Here is a 17185-nt window from a genome sequence, read left to right on the forward strand (position 1 = left end):
ATTCTCAATTAGATTTAAGTCTGGTGACTGTGATGGCCACTCCAAAATGTTCCAGCCTTTAATCTGCAACCATGCTCTAGTGGACTTGGAGGTATGCTTGGGATCATTGTCCTGTTGAAAGGTCCAACGTCTCCCAAGCCTCAGGTTTGTGACGGACTGCATCACATTGTCATCCAATATCTCCTGGTACTGAAGAGAATTCATGGTACCTTACACACGCTGAAGCTTCCCTGTACCTGCAGAAGCAAAACAGCCCCAAAGCATGATTGACCCCCCGCCATGCTTCACAGTAGGCAAAGTGTTCTTTTCTTCATAGGCCTTGTTCTTCCTCCTCCAAACATAGCGTTGATCCATGGGCCCAAACAGTTCTAATTTTGTTTCATCAGTCCACAGAACACTATCCAAAAACTTCTGTGGTTTGTCCACATGACTTTTGGCATACTGCAGTCGACTCTTCTTATTCTTTGGAGACAGCAAGGGGGTGCACCTGGGAGTTCTGGCATGGATGCCTTCATTACGCAGTGTGCGCCGTATTGTCTGAGCAGAAACTTCAGTACCCACATCTGACAAATCTTTTCTCAGTTCCTCAGCAGTCACACGGGGACTTTTCTCCACTCTACGCTTCAGGTAGCGCACAGCAGTCGAAGTCAGCATCTTCTTTCTGCCACGACCAGGTAGCGTTTCAACAGTGCCCTTTGCCTTGAATTTGCGAATGATGCTTCCTATGGTGTCTGTTGGTATGTTTAACATCTTTGCAATCTTCTTATAGCCATTGCCCTTCCTGTGAAGAGTAATCACCTCTTCTCTTGTCTTCCTGGACCATTCTCTTGACTTCACCATGTTTGTAACCACACCAGTAAATGTCTAGAAGGAGCTGAGTATCACAGTCATTTTAAAGCTGCTTAATTGGTGCTTATTAGGCTTTATTGCTGCTCCCTGACATCCACAGGTGTTTTCAATACCTGATTGAAAACACTTCAATGAACCTCTGTTCTTTAGAGTGGTAGTCTTTAAGGGGTTGAATAATTGTGTCAATGAAGAATTCACAAAAGAAACATTTACTACTGTATTACAAAACCAAATGATGTTATTTTAGTTGCATATGGTTCTTTAAAAAGTCCTTGTAGGATTTCATTCTGAATACAATTACAAATGTACACTAAATTCCCTAAAACCCTTTACAGCATTGGGGGGTTGAATAATTTTGAACACAACTGTAATAAATAGTGCAAATGTGCCAAAAGTAACGATTCCATGGATGTGGTATGAGTGACCCCAGGTACACTCAGCTTCAAGGTGATCGTCAGTGCGGTACAATTTCACAGTGGATCCCGGTACTAATAAGAAATGGCCGCTCACCTTCACAAAAATATAAACAGGCGTAATGGACAGAGTGTGTCTCCTGACAACTCTCAATCTCAGGCACTCAGAGAGATAGATATCCTGCTCTCCTGTTCGGACTTATTTACACAGCGGAAGCGTTGTGGATTAGCCCCATGAGAATACAGAAGAATGGTTCAATTTCTTCTTCTTGCATAGATTGTTCATTTAGCGGGTTGTGCAGGAGCTGAGAAACCACATAACCGCCTATGTGGAGCACTGCTGTAGTACTGAAAATGATGTGGTTTCTCAGCTCCCGCTAAATGAACAATCTATGCAAGAAGAAGAAATTGAACCATTCTTCTGTATTCTCATGGGGCTAATCCACAACGCTTCCGCTGTGTAAACAAGTCCGAACAGGAGAGCAGGATATCTATCTCTCTGAGTGCCTGAGATTGAGAGTTGTCAGGAGACACACTCTGTCCATTACGCCTGTTTATATTTTTGTTAAGGTGAGCGGCCATTTCTTATTAGCACCGGGATCCACTGTGAAATTGTACCGCACTGACGATCACCTTGAAGCTGAGTGTACCTGGGGTCACTCATACCACATCCATGGAATCATTACTTTTGGCACATTTGCACTATTTATGAAATTGACTGTTTTTAAACACAGCACTTCTATATGTTGATATCACTTTTTGATCACGCAATAATTATTTAATATTTATTGTCACTAGTGCACTTTATTACTGCTGATTTGCACTTGTTTCTTGCACATGATACTTATCACCATTTTTATATATATCACAGATATATTTATTGTCTACAATATGAATTTTTGATGTTTATTTATATATATATATATATTAGCACACAACTTGATCATATTTTTTTTTTCAATACTGTGATTCACCATTTTGCTGGAAGATACATTTAACTACTGGGACCCCCTTTTTAGTTACTCCTCCCCTTAGCGGGACACTCATCATTATCTTAGTTTATGAATATAGCACCGATTCATCTTTACTTTCATATGAGTGCTGATTTTGTTAACTTATAAACAATAAGTCACGTGACACACTGTGACAGTGCATTTCCAGCCAGAGGCATGATAGAGTGCCTGCTGCCTGTTATCATACCATCCATTATGCCAGAGAGACAGACACAGTGCAATATAGTCTATTCACACACCCCCAAAGCACACCTGTGTTATAGCTCCATGGTCAGATCCGCTTTTGCTGAACACTGTCAGCTGAGCTCAGCTGCCTCTCTCTGCCTGCCAATGCCCGCCTCACCACCTCTCAAATCTCACTCTCCGGGCCCTGGCTACTACTGCGCAGGGAGCAGAGGAAGATCACTCTGCTGGGGAAAGCAAGGAAATAGGCAGTAGGCTGGCCGGGACTTGAGCCAAGGCAGAAGAACAACTCCGCTCTGACCAGCACATGATCATCAGAAAGTGGCACAGACAATGGAAAAATGACACCCTCCTAAAGCTAGTAGGAGAAGTGAAACAGGGGGCGTGTAATTCAGAATTTTTATTTTTATTATGCACTGACTGTCTTTGAAATTGACCGGCCCCTGTTCAAAGCCAATCCGGGGACAAGAACTGGGGACAGACTTGGTCCAGGGACAGTGTCCTCAGTCCATTGACTGTCCCCAGAAATCAAGGACATCTGGTTACCCTACTTTACACAGCATGTGAGCAGCAGCAGGAGTCATTGGCTCTTGCTGCTGTCAATCAGATGCAGTGAAGAGGAAGTGGGGGGAGGGCCTAAGTCCCACTATGTAAGTCTATGGAGCACAGCTCCTTGGACACACAGGTCGGTGGTGTGCAGACTACGCTCTCCCCATAGCCAGCGACTGGCTATGGTAGTGCTAAAAAGAATAGAAGGAGCCAAGATTGCCGCCGGAAACCCGAGAAGAGGAGGATCGGGCCACTCTGTGCAATACCACTGCACAGAGCAGGTAAGTATAACGTGTGTTATTTTAATAATAAAAAAATACTTTAGTAACACTTTAAATTGACCCTTCCTCTGGGGCTTATTCAGTCTTAGAGATATATTTTCATCAGTTCAATGTTGGAAACGTGTATCTATTTTTTCACAATAGTTCTGACACTACTAAATAATTGCAGCCACACTGCCTACAGTGTGGCAACTAATGGCACTTTTCCACTGCAAGTACCGGCTCGTACCGGCTCGGCTCTACTCGGCCCTGCTTGGCCCGGTTTGCTTTTCCACTGCTGGTACCGCATGGTATAGTGTCGGAACGGTTCGGTACGGTACGGTATAGGTTTGCTTTTCCACTAAAGTAGTACTAAAGTTAAGTGGGTGGGATAACAACAGGGTGGGTGGGATTCTCTGACCAATCAGTGGCTAGTAGTGACTGCATGCAAAGGATTGTGGGATATGGTACCAGTTTGGTACCTGTTGGAACCACAATCGAGTAGGTACTGTTTTTTCAGAGCCGTACCGTACCGTACCGTTCGGTTCCATGCAGTGGAAGAGCAAACCTATACCGTACCGTACCGAACCGTTCCGACCCTATACCATGCGGTACCAGCAGTGGAAAAGCACAAAAGCGTGCCGAACCGGTACGGTTCCATGCAGTGGAAAAGCGCCATAAATTTGTCTATCAAAACATAGTCTAACAGCTATTTAACTATCCTAGCACCTAGCTAGGAAGGTGCTACAACTACATATTTCAAAATCGCGACAAGTTTGCTTTATCCAATCTGACAGCAGTAATCCAGAATTTGATTGATTTCTGCAGGTTACTGAACTATGTCACCAAAATGTATATCTGATGGAAGTTTATGGTTTCTTTTCAGTTACCTGATTTTCTTTTTTTCCATTTCTGTTGCAGGGAGAAAACAAAATGTTATCACACAGTGCCCTGCAGAAAGAAAGACAGGCGCAAGCCTCAGCCATTATGAAGGAAATTCAAGGAACTGGTACAAACAACTTATATACTTTCATGATTGGCTTTTATGAGAAATCTACTGAATAAGTTGTCTCTAACTGAGCCCGTACCCTCTCCGAGTATCATGCTTCTCTTGGCAGCCAAGCCCTTTGTAGTTGTCTGTTTAGGGTCTATTTTCAGAGGAACAACTGCTGAAACGAAATGAAGCTGAGCAACAGCTGATGGATATTGTAATGGTATTGGCTTTCATCTTTGTGTTTAGTGTTCACCCCATAAACAGTCTTCATGGTTCAGGATTAGTAGGTGACATAATCCTAATACACATTTCACAGACTGGAAATCTTGAATCTGTGGACCAAAATCCGCTACTGTGTTTACCATTAGCAGTACTGTCACATCCTGCTTCCAAGGGAAGCAAGTACAAATTCCAGAACTTGAGTGGAGCAGAGCCAAAGTTCAAGAGGACAATATAATGGGTACACAGCAGTACACTTAGGAACACCAAGACATAGATTAATCACAGAGGTGACTGGATTAAAAATATAGGGGGCAAAGAGTACACAAGTAATTGGTATAAGCAGAATGTTAAAATAGATCTCTCAAGGAAGGAGAGGTGGGCACAGGACTATTTATCAGCTCCAGTAACCTCACATAGACCATTCTCTCTGAGTGAACGGGATACAACTAGTCAGCCCAATTCTAGACAAACATTTTTTTAGCTTTTCACTCCCAGATGTAGTGATGCTCCAAATGTGCTTGGGTTCAATCCTTGGTACATTCACCGAACCAATAAAGAAGTTCAGGAAATGCAAGTGTTAATTTGAATCCCACTGAAGTCGATGGGAGACAATCTGAAAAATCATGTAAAACTAAATTATTAAAACCCGCGCTAAAAGAGTATAAATAAATATGAATAGAAAGTATATGTCTTGAAGCTGCTACCCACTGGGTAAAAGACCAGAATAAACTAAAATCAATCAAAAGGCAGCGCTAACAGGTATATAAATGTATATGATGTGATTATTAATAAATCAATCCGTGTATAGTGTAATCAAAAAGTACATACAAAATAAAGTGCATAATGTGATCAATAAATACAGAATTCATATATATTAAAGTGCATAAATAAAGTGCAATCATAAATTGTCCATAGTGCAACCATATGCACAAAAATATTGAATTAAAGTGAAGTCCAAAATGGTTCCATTAAATGGAACTAAGGTGCTGAAAAGGTGCTCAAGTGATCCACATAAGTGCCCAGGTGCTCTCAAGAAGAAAACCCCCTATAGGGATGCACTCACCAAATCAAGGATAAAAACAAGCCTTAAGCTGAGACAATATCCCCTGGACGGATGGATGGATCCAGAACAGCCTCTAGGAATATATCTATAATGGCTCCTCTCCACTTTCTCCACGACCAGTATTAAAAGAAGGGGAAGGAGCCAGACATAGTGAAGCCCGTAGGTGCTTTTATTTCATAAATTAAAGGAATATTACTCACAAACATATAGTTGTAATCAGCATTGGTTTTAAGCAATCACTACAAGTCTTCCCACTTCCGCATATGCTGCCGGCGTGCGTTCCACGGTGGTTCCAGGAAGTGACGTCGTGTGATGCTCCTTTGCCTGGAAGTGCGTCGACGCGTTTCGCCCACCTATTATGTCTTTGATAACGCCCATAATAGGCGGGCAAAACACATCAACGCAAGGGTAAGGGATTCCCTTCATCCATACCAGACCTATTTACTATATGAGGTTCTGGTATGGATTTTGAAGAGGACGCCCACACAACAAAAAAAACAAGTTCTCCCATAATTCCATACAAAAGACGTCGGCGACTGTACTGTCATTGTTTGTTATGGTGCACCATAAAAACCAATGATGGTTTTGAAAAAGGATGAGGATCTGGTATTTTAAAGCTCAACTCCAGGCAAAAGAAACATTTTCCCATGCAGTGGGGCTGTACCCACACTGCACAGGTCAACTCTAAGTTTTTGTCTAGGGAAGTGGTCTCCAAATTGTGGCCCGTCGGCCCATTGCCTGCCTTTATCCGGCCTTTGGGGCACTATTCCTCCCACTGACATAAACAGTGGGGTATAATTTCTCCCAATTGTATAAATGGTGGAACATAATTCTTCCCACTGACACCAACAATGGGGCACAATTCCTTTCACTGATGGAATATTGTTCCTCCTACCAACATCAATGATGGGGCATTATTCCTCCCACTAACATTAATGATGGGGAGCTATTCCTTTCACTGGCATCAATGGTAAAGCACCATTTCTTCCAATGATACCAACAGTGGGCATAATTCCTGTAACTGACAACAACAATGGGGCACTATTCCTCCCACTGACACTAAGGAGGGGGCACTGTTCCTTCCCCTGACACTAACAATAGGGCATAATTCCTCTCACTAATAAAACCAATGGAACCCTATTCCTCCTACTAACACCAATGATGGAGTAATATTCCTGCCACTAATACCAATGATGGGGCATAATTCCTCCCACTGATAAAAATGATGAAAGACTCTTCCATCCACTGACACCAATTATGTAAACTTTTCCTTCCACTCTCACCACTGATGGAGCAATCCTTCCTCCCACTAACACCCAACATAGGGTACTATTCCTCCTCTTACTGCCCACAGGTGCAATGTAATGTTACTCCATTGACCACCAAGCCTGAGGTATTGTTAACTTCCACTGATGCTGGGGCATTTTCTGCTTCCACTGGCCACAGCTTGACCCCCTAAAGTCTGAAGGACTGTAAACAGGCCCTTTGTTTAGAGAGTTTGGAGACTTCTGGTCTAGGGGATTGGAGAAAGCTTATACTTACCCAATCCTCCTCTTCAACTGCAAACGACGCTCCCACGATCCATTGATGGACTGTTCCTGATGTGCTCACATACAGAGCAGGTCTATGGCTGTGATTACTTCAAAAACAGTCCACTGCTCAAGACCATTAGACTGCTGGGAACAGGAGCCACAGGGATCGGTCTTGTGTTGGGAGAATTGGAGAATTAGGTAAGTATATCTCCATTCTCCAATCCCCTAAACAAAAAACAGCCCCACTGCATAGAAACTTTTTTTTTGCCAAAAGTTTAGTTTTAAGAACGGTCACACACAATATAAAATGGTGTACCAGACCCTGTTTGTAAATTGTGGGGGGTTCCCAACAAACTTGTTGAATGATACAGATTCATCATCAATTACAATAAATTATTCCCGATGACCCATTAAAAGAAAGCATGCCAATCTTCCAAGATAATTAGCTCCTACAACCTCATTACAACCGACAGCTCCCAGCCCTGCTCGCTGATGTCATTTACCATATATAGTCACAACCATATTTGGCAGGCAGTGGGAAAGTGGTTGTTAGGAGGATGCCGTCTGCATCTTGGCACCCAATGACACTGTGTGGCCTGAACAGCAGGAACTTGTCACTGAATAAATAAACAGGAGTTTTGTGAAGATGAGTTGGCCAAATAACCCAGGCAGTACATGAACACTGAACAGGCAGGGTTCACTGCTGCAAACTTAAAGCCCATCACTGGTAAGATGTTAAAGTTTTGGATGAAGTCTGGAAGGGTTATATCCTTGTTTAGGTTTTCATTGTTGTTTTTGTGTCTACTGGGGAGATTCATTCACTTTTCCTGGTGACCATTTGTACAGGAACAAAAAGCAATGGGTGTCAGCGTAAAAGTAGGTGAGGAGATACACTATATTGTCAAAAGTATTGGGACGCCTGCCTTTACACGCACATGAACTTTAATGACATGCCAGTCTTAGCCTGTAGGGTTCAATTTTGAGTTAGCCCACCCTTTGCAGCTATAACAGCTTCAACTCTTCTGGGAAAGCTGCCCACAAGGTTTAGGAGTGTGTCTATGGGAATGTTTGACCATTCTTCCAGAAGCACATTTGTGAGGTCAGGCACATATATTGGAAAGAAGGCCTGGCTCACAGTCTCCGCTCTAATTCATCCCAAAGGTGTTATATTGGGTTGAAGACTCTGTGCAGCCTAGTCTAGTTCCTCCACTCCAAACTCCAACATCCTGGTGAGCAGTCATGTTGGAACAGGAAGGGGCCCTCTCCAAACTGTTCCTACAAAGTTGGAAGCATAAATTGTCCATAATGTCTTGGTATGCTGACACCTTAAAAGTTCCCTTTACTGGAACGAAGGGGTCAAGCCCAACTCCTGAAAAACAACCCCACACCATAATTTCCTCTCCACCAAATGATTTGGGCCAGTGCACAAAGCAAGGTCCATAAAGAAATGGATAAGCAAGTTTGGGGTGGAGGAACTTGACTGGCCTGCACAGAGTCCTGACCTCCACCTCATAGAACACCTTTGGGATGAATTAGAGTTGAGACTGCGAGCCAGGCCTTCTCTCCAAGTGCTTGACCTCACAAATGCGCTTCTGGAAGAATGATCAAGGTGACAGTATAAATATGCCAGCTGACAGCATCCACTCTCCGCCCACCGCCACCAGTTATTGCCTGTCAGTACTAGTGGTTGGTTGCTTGAAACACAGACATCCAAGCAACCAATCATGTGCTTGCTATGCCTCCAGGCTCTGATGTTCAAAGAAGGAGGAGAACGGAGCTTCCCCCTGCAGACCTGCCGGGTCCTATTGCCCCAGCTTCCATCTGTCTGCCCTGTAGCTGCCTGCTGAAATAATGTAAGTGGGATCTCTGGGGACCATGATATAAAGGGAGGGGGACTTTGGGTCTCTGATGTGAGGTGGGGAACTTGGGGACCCTGATGTAAGGAGGGTGATACTGAGGACCCTGATGTAAGAAAGGGGGCCCTAATGAAGGGAGGACCCTGATGTAAGGGGGGGTGACACTGGAAGCCCTGATGTAAGAGGAGAAGGGGAACTTTGGGGACCATTGTGAAAGGGGAGGCCTCTGATGTAAAAAGGGGACTCTGGGGACCCTGATTTAAGGGGGAGACTCTAAGGACCCTAAAGATAGGGGGGACCCTGATGTTAGGGGGGAAGCTTGCGACCCTTATGTAAGACAGAGGGGGTCTCTGATGTAAGGGGTGACAATGGGTACCCTGATGTAAGGGGGGACTTTGGGGACCCTAATTCAAGGAGGGGGACTCTGATGTAAGGGGTAACTCTGGGGGCCCTAATGAAAGGGGGGACCCTGATCTAATGGGGGTAGGTCTGGAATCTCTGATGTAAGGGGGGGGCTCTGGGGACCCTGATTTAAGGAGGGGGCTCTGTGAACCCTAATGTAAGAGATAGTGACACTGGGGACTCTTATGTAAGAAGTGAGGACTCTGGGAATCCTGATTTAAAAAGGAAGGACTCTAGGGACCCTGATGTAAAGAGGGGGGATTTTGGAACCCCATTGAAAGGCTCTGCTGTAATTTGAAACTCTGGGGGGGGGGGGGGTGCGGCACATGGGACCCTTATGTAAGAAAGAAGGGGGACTCTAGACTCACACCACTAAATTTGGAACCTTTTTCCTACTAGTGTCATAACAGACACAGGGACATTTTTCCTTCCAGTGACACCACCAATGGGAGCATCTTTTTCTTACACTGATGCAGGGTCATTTCCCCATATTTCATTTGAGATAGCATGTGTACCGCTGTTAAATGTATACGTAACATGTTTGCTCCACCTGGGGGGGGCACGCTGTTTGGCATTTTTGCCCTGGGCACCTGATGATCTTGTCCCGACACTGAAAGGAAGTAAAGTAAATGTTTCCCAGTAGGTCACAGATGAAAAAAAAAAAAAACTAACAGGGGTTTTAAACATTTCCTTTTCTTGTTGCTTGATGCCATTTTAAATACTGCCTGTTTTCCTGCTGAAGCGATTTCCCTTGCTTCTTTTTCTGTCTCATCTGTCACCTAAGCAGGAAATGAGGAGAAACCTCCTTTGTGAGGACAAATACAGCAAATAAAATCCTGACAAATGTTCCAAACCTTCCGCTGTTAGAAAATGTGTTTTATTGGATTCCTTTGAGGGGGTATCCTAATGATTCCTGTTCTGACACCCATAAAATAAAAAGTGATTAAACATCTCCAAAGAAGGGAAACACGGACAGCAATATACAATTGGTTCAACCTTTTTGTACATCTATCCCAAACCAAAAAAAAAATTTGGGCTGAAGCTGGACTTTACTTAAATGTGAAAACCTCTACATGCATTTAATTGCAAACTTTAGTTTGTACTTTCATTGCAGAGATTACTGAAGTTCACTTAAAACATACAAATTATAACATAGAATTTTATTTTGATTCCGATTTATCCTTGATGTTAAAGAAAAAGTCTAAATAAAATCATTTTCAAGGGAACTACATGAAGCCAGCCAATTAGTCATCATTTATTAGCATTGTGATTAGGAAATTGGAACCTGGTCAAGCAAGCAGTTGTCTGGAGATTGGCCTTTACTAGTACATCCTTCTGATTCTTGCCAGTCAGTTACTTCTGCTATGGCTTTCTTGGGTGATCCTCTCTGCATCCTACTGCACATTAACTTCTACTCGTTTTCCCTGTGTTGCTTCCTCTGGTTCTTCCACCATCCCAAATTCCTCTATGGTGTACAGGCATGAATCCACATGACATTTCCTACTGGTCTTGTCTCCCTTTTAAATTGCAGCCAATTCCACACTCTAGTTCACCATTAGCTCTTAAGAGAGGCCCGGAGTAAAGGAGAGAAGAGACCTGGACGGAGGGCCGGCATGACAGGGGTTAAAGGGGTTTGGGACAAGGAGGAGTTTTCAGCCCAGTACAATAGAAAATATAAGTGGTGGGACTTTTAATTCCTGTTTTGGCCAGGAAAGGGTGGAGCTACAGGGAGAGGTCAAGCTAGGGGCCTCAGGAAGTCTTCAGTCAGAGGAAAGCTGCATTGGAGAATATTTCCCACCCTCCCTCCCATTTTCTTGCATTTTCTTGTTTTTTCTGACTTTTGGTTGTGCGGTCCACCGCCCTTGTTTTTGTTTTAACAGAGGCTTTCTTCTTTTGGGGTGGTTCTTTGTCATGGCAGCAAGTGGGGTACAAGGTCCTGGTAGGTAAGTATGGTGCAAACCTAAACTTGGTAGGGACCCGTCTGAGGTACGGCTCCCAGATGGTGCAAACTTATACTTGGTAGGGACCCGTCTGAGGTACGGCTCCCAGATGGTGCAAACTTATACTTGGTAGGGACCCATCTGAGGTACGGCTCCCAGATGGTGCAAACTTATACTTGGTAGGGACCCGTCTGAGGTACGGCTCCCAGATGGTGCAAACTTATACTTGGTAGGGACCCGTCTGAGGTACGGCTCCAAGATGGTGCAAACTTATACTTGGTAGGGACCCGTCTGAGGCACGGCTCCCAGATGGTGCAAACTTATACTTGGTAGGGACCCGTCTGAGGTACGGCTCCCAGATGGTGCAAACTTATACTTGGTAGGGACCCGTCTGAGGTACGGCTCCCAGATGGTGCAAACTTATACTTGGTAGGGACCCATCTGAGGTACGGCTCCCTGATGGTGCAAACTTATACTTGGTAGGGACCCGTCTGAGGTACGGCTCCCAGTAGTTGGTATGGTGTTATTTACCTGTTATGTATACAGTTTGTTAATAAAAGGCTGCTATGGCCATTTAACTCCAACCTGTGGTCATGTGGTTATTTATAATGGAGGAGGAGAGTGATGGTCAGAGCAGTATGGAGACAAATCATCTTTAATCCCCTAGTCATGAGGTTATCACTAATCTCAGATTTAGATTGCTATTTACCCTGCTAGGCCTTGCATTTCCTCTAACTCAAACTGCAATGACTTCTATTTGACTTTTGACTTCACCCTCGCTCTTCTTATCTCGTCCCTTGCCACCATCCATACCCGGCTGTTTTTTTCCCTTGCTAATTTATCCTGGAAACTTAACCTGCGCATTACCCCTGACCAACCCCAAACAAGCTATGGTTTCATAATCCCCTGCATACATTTCACATTAGTGTACCAAAAGAATGTACAAAAAAGCATCCCAGATGAATGATTGCCAGAGATTGGAACAGTGTTTTTTTTTTAGCTTGAGCTAGTTTCTTTATATTATACCTGTCTTTTTGACATTGTTTTTCTGAACAGTAGCTTGCTAGTAAGGTTTCCCCACCTGTGTTTCTACCCTGCACCCTCACTTGCAGCCAAACTCATATTTTTCCTAACTCAGCTCAGGTCAAACCATGTAACCAGTCAATCCTAGTCATCCAAAGGAATGAATGTACTGAATTTGCCATTAATTTGAAGCGTGCCTAAAAATTTTATTTGATTTTTATGGATGAGCTTTAAGGCTCCGTTCACATGTAGGCATTTTGGAGCGTTTTTGGTGAGTTTTTCTGCTCTAGGATCAGCTCTCAAAACGCCCAACAAGACAAATCCTATTCATTTCAATGGCCCCTGTTCACATCTGAGCGTTTTGACGCTGTGAGCAAAACGCCCAACGCTCAAAAAAGTACATGAGCTTCTTTTTGGGCAGATTACAGGCGTTTTCCATTGGTCTCTATTCAATCTAAAAACGCCTGCATAAAAAAGCCTGTAAAAACGCCTGTAAAACGCCTGCAAAAACGCCTGTAATAGCAACGCCAAGATGTGAACGTAGCCTAAGATAACGTGTTAGATCAGCTTTGCATTTCTTGGAGTCAACACATTGTTTTGAGATCTTGCAGGAAAAAGCAACCATATACAACCCTTGTATCCAAACACATACATTTAAGCAGTAAATGAATGTAAAATGTAGTGTTTGTCAGAAAACCCCTCAAAAAATACAGTATGTATACACCTGCACAGATGTCCTTGGTGATTAGTAAATCTTTATAGAAAAAAGGCAAGGTAAAACCTTGCTTCTTATGGACTTTACTGGCACCCATATGAGACCAAGCCCACTCAACTATTCAAAATATCAAAGCTTTATTATACGCATTCATAAAAAATTGCATCTATTGCATTCACAATTCATTTAAAAACAATATACAGTACTTATTGCAATATGATACATCAGTCCCATTTGGGAACACTATATAAACTCCTCCAATGTACTTATCTGTGCGTATCCAGGACTGGAGGTGTGTATATTATCCAAAGGTGTTGACGCGTTTCGCAAAAAGTACGTAGCTTCCTCAGAACCAATATGTGGAGAATAGTGTTGAGCGAACACGGACTGTATTATTCGGGTTCGTACCGGATAATTGGATTTTTGCTACCCGGACACGGACCCGAAAACTTTACTGTATGTTCAGGTTTAAAATCCGTGTTCGGTAATTTTATTTCCTGTTTTGTATGTAATGGCGCGCTTTTAATGGCGGGCTTTCAACAGCCAATCAACAAGCGTTTAACTGGTGTGCTTTAAGCCATCCCAGCCATGCCTACTAATGTATTAGTAGCTGTGATTGGCCATCTGAAGCATGTGACCCATGTCTTTATAAGTTCGAGAGACACAGCGCGGTGCATCATTCTGCTGTAGTGTAGGGAGAGAGCACACATTATACATGCTGGCTGCTGATTAGGGACAGACAGTGAAAAATTGTGCCCGAAAAGAATGCAGGGACAGGTCGGAGTGTAGGCAGGGAAAGTTATTTGAGCATTTTAGGGACAGGCTGGAGAGATTAGGCAGGGAAAGAACAATCGTCCGTTAGCGATCTACATCGATTTTGCAGTGTCGGGGGTGGTGCAGTGAATGATCTTTTTGCCCTCACTTGAGCCCACTGAGGAGGAGGAGGAGGAGGGAGAAAAAAATATATTTTTATCAGTCTGTTGTGTGCAGCGTTCAGCTATATTTTAGTACAGATTGCTGTTCTAATCTGCTATTTAAAAATTATAAAGTTAAAGGGGAATTTTTTTTTTCCCTTCATAGCCTGCTGCAGAGCTGACCGTGACATAAGACACTACTGTGTTCAGATGTGCTATTGAGTGATTTTCAATTTTATATACTTTTTTCTATTCCACTATTCAATATACACCCTTTTGGGTTAAAAAAAAAAAAAATTGTGGCATAGTCTGTACTAATCTGCTATTTAAAAATTACAAAGTTAAAGGGGAATTTTTTTTTTTCCCTTCATAGCCTGCTGCAGAGCTGAGCATGACATAAGACACTGCTGTGTTCACAATGTGCTATTGAGTGATTTTCAATTTTATATACTTTTTTCTATTCCACTATTCAATATACACCCTTTTGGGTTAAAAAAAAAAAAAAATTGTGGCATAGTCTGTACTAATCTGCTATTTAAAAATTACAAAGTTAAAGGGGAATTTTTTTTTTCCCTTCATAGCCTGCTGCTGAGCTGACCGTGACATAAAACATAAGACACTGCTGTGTTCACATGTGCTATTGAAAAATCACCAATTTTATATCATATTTTCTATTCCGCTATTCAATCTACACCCTTTTGGGGTAAAAAAAATTAAATTACAGCATAGTCTGTATCGGTACGTGTGAGATATACCTTCCAAATTTTTGGGGCGCATCTTCCACCGCCGAGGATTGCAGGGTGCTTCAGTTTGCCTCCTGTTCCAAACTCCTCCTACTCCTCATCCTGCCTTTAGGGTACAAAAAATTGTAATCGGGGCCTAGTCTGGGTCTGTACGTGTGAGATACACCTTTTTATATCATATTTTCTATTCCGCTATTCAATCTACACCCTTTGGGGTAAAAATAATTAAATTGCAGCATAGTCTGTATCGGTACGTGTGAGATACACCTTCCAAATTTTTGGGGCGCATCTTCCACCGCCGAGGATTGCAGGGTGCTTCAGTTTGCCTCCTGTTCCGAACTCCTCCTACTCCTCATCCTGCCTTTAGGGTACAAAAAATTGTAATCGGGGCCTAGTCTGGGTCTGTACGTGTGAGATACACCTTTTTATATCATATTTTCTATTCCGCTATTCAATCTACACCCTTTTTGGGGTAAAAAAAATTAAATTGCGGCATAGTCTGTATCGGTATGTGTGAGATACACCTTCCAAATTTTTGGGGCGCATCTTCCACCGCTGAGGATTGCAGGGTGCTTCAGTTTGCCTCCTGTTCCGAACTCCTCCTACTCCTCATCCTGCCTTTAGGGTACAAAAAATTGTAATCGGGGCCTAGTCTGGGTCTGTACGTGTGAGATACACTGTTTTATAAAAAATTTTCTATTCCGCTATTCAATCTACACCCTTTGGGGTAAAAAGAATTAAATTGCGGCATAGTCTGTATCGGTATGTGTGAGATACACCTTCCAAATTTTTGGGGCGCATCTTCCACCGCCGAGGATTGCAGGGTGCTTCAGTTTGCCTCCTGTTCCTAACTCCTCCTACTCCGCTTCCTCATCCTCTACCACCTCCTCATCCGGTCAGCGTAACACCTTCACCACCAACTTCAGCACAGCCAGGGGTAAACGACAGCAGGCAGTTTTAAAACTTGCCTGTTTGGGGGAAAAACCACACACCGCGCAGGAGTTGTGGAGGAGCATGGAACAGCAGACAAATGAGTGGTTGCTGCCAGCGAGCCTCAAGCCCGGCCTGGTGGTGTGCGATAACGGGCAAAATCTCATAGCAGCTCTGGGCCTAGCCGGTTTGACGCACATCCCTTGCCTGGCGCATGTGCTGAATTTGGTGGTGCAGAGGTTCCTGAAAAATTACCCCGATATGTCAGAGCTGCTGCAGAAAGTGCGGGCCGTCTGTGCACACTTTCGGCGTTCTCACCCTGCTGCTGCTCGCCTGTCAGCGCTGCAGCGTAACTTCGGCCTTCCCGCTCACCGCCTCATATGTGACGTGCCCACAAGGTGGAACTCCACCTTGCACATGCTGGAAAGACTGTGCGAGCAGTAGCAGGTTATAGTGGAGTTCCAGCTGCAGCACGCACGCGTGAGTCGCTCTGCGGAACAGCACCACTTCACCACCAATAACTGGGCCTCCATGCGAGACCTGTGTGCCTCGTTGCGCTGTTTTGAGTACTCCACCAACATGGCCAGTGCCGATGACGCCGTTGTCAGCTTAACTATCCCACTTCTATGCCTCCTTCAAAAAACAATTCGGGCGATGATGGAAGAGGATGTGGCACAGGATGAGGAGGAGGAGGAGGAGGATGAAGAGGTAACATTTCCAAGGCTTTCAGGGCAGTCATTCACAAGTGGCACCGAGGGTGGGTTCCTGCACACACAAACGCCTGGTACACAATTGTCCAGCAGGGGCACAGTTCTGGAGGATGAGGAGGAGGAGATGGAACCATGTTCACAGCAGGGTGGCACCCAGGCCAGCTCATGGCCATCACTGGTGCGTGGCTGGGGGGATACAGAGGACACAGACGATACACCTCCCACAGAGGACAGCCTTTCGTTGCCTCTGGGCAGTCTGGCACACATGAGCGATTACATGCTGCAGTGTCTCCACAACGACCGCCGAGTTGCCCACATTCTAACTTGTGCTGATTACTGGGTGGCCACGCTGCTGGATCCCCGTTACAAGGACAACGTACCGTCCTTAATTCACTCACTGGAGCGCGATCGCAAGATGCACGAGTACAAGCGCACGCTGGTAGACGCGATGCTGCTGGCATTCCCACCTGACAGCGGGGCCACAGTGGAAGCACAAGGCCAAGGCAGAGGAGGAGGAGGAAGAGGTCGCCAACGCAACCAGGGCACCGCCAGCACCTCAGAAGGCAGGGTTAGCATGGCTGAAATGTGGAAAAGCTTTGTCAGCACGCCACAACAAACAGCAGCACCAGCAGCTCATATGGAACGTCTTAGCAGGAGGCAGCATTTCACCAACATGGTGGAGCAGTATGTGTGCACACGCCTGCATGTAGTGAATGACAGGTCTGCCCCCTTCAACTTCTTGGTCTCCAAATTGGGCACATGGCCTGAGCTTGCCCTTTACGCCTTGGAGGTGCTAGCGTGCCCTGCAGCCAGTGTATTATCTGAACGTGTATTTAGCACGGCTGGGGGCGTTATCACAGACAAGCGCAGCCGC

The 17185-nt window shown here is 44.4% G+C and overlaps 1 protein-coding gene across 1 annotated transcript in view; it reads left to right on the forward strand.

The window, feature by feature from the left end:
• Window positions 1-17185, forward strand: part of MYOZ2 (myozenin 2) — a 167083-nt gene that overhangs the window by 59114 nt on the left and 90784 nt on the right. The window contains exon 2 of the mRNA XM_082243004.1: window positions 4187-4276. Within this exon, the coding sequence (XP_082099130.1) occupies window positions 4187-4276 (90 nt within the window). The remainder of the gene's footprint in view (window positions 1-4186; window positions 4277-17185) is intronic.

Source organism: Pelophylax lessonae (assembly GCF_965119305.1).
Source record: "Pelophylax lessonae genome assembly, chromosome: 1".
Lineage (NCBI taxonomy): Eukaryota > Metazoa > Chordata > Amphibia > Anura > Ranidae > Pelophylax > Pelophylax lessonae.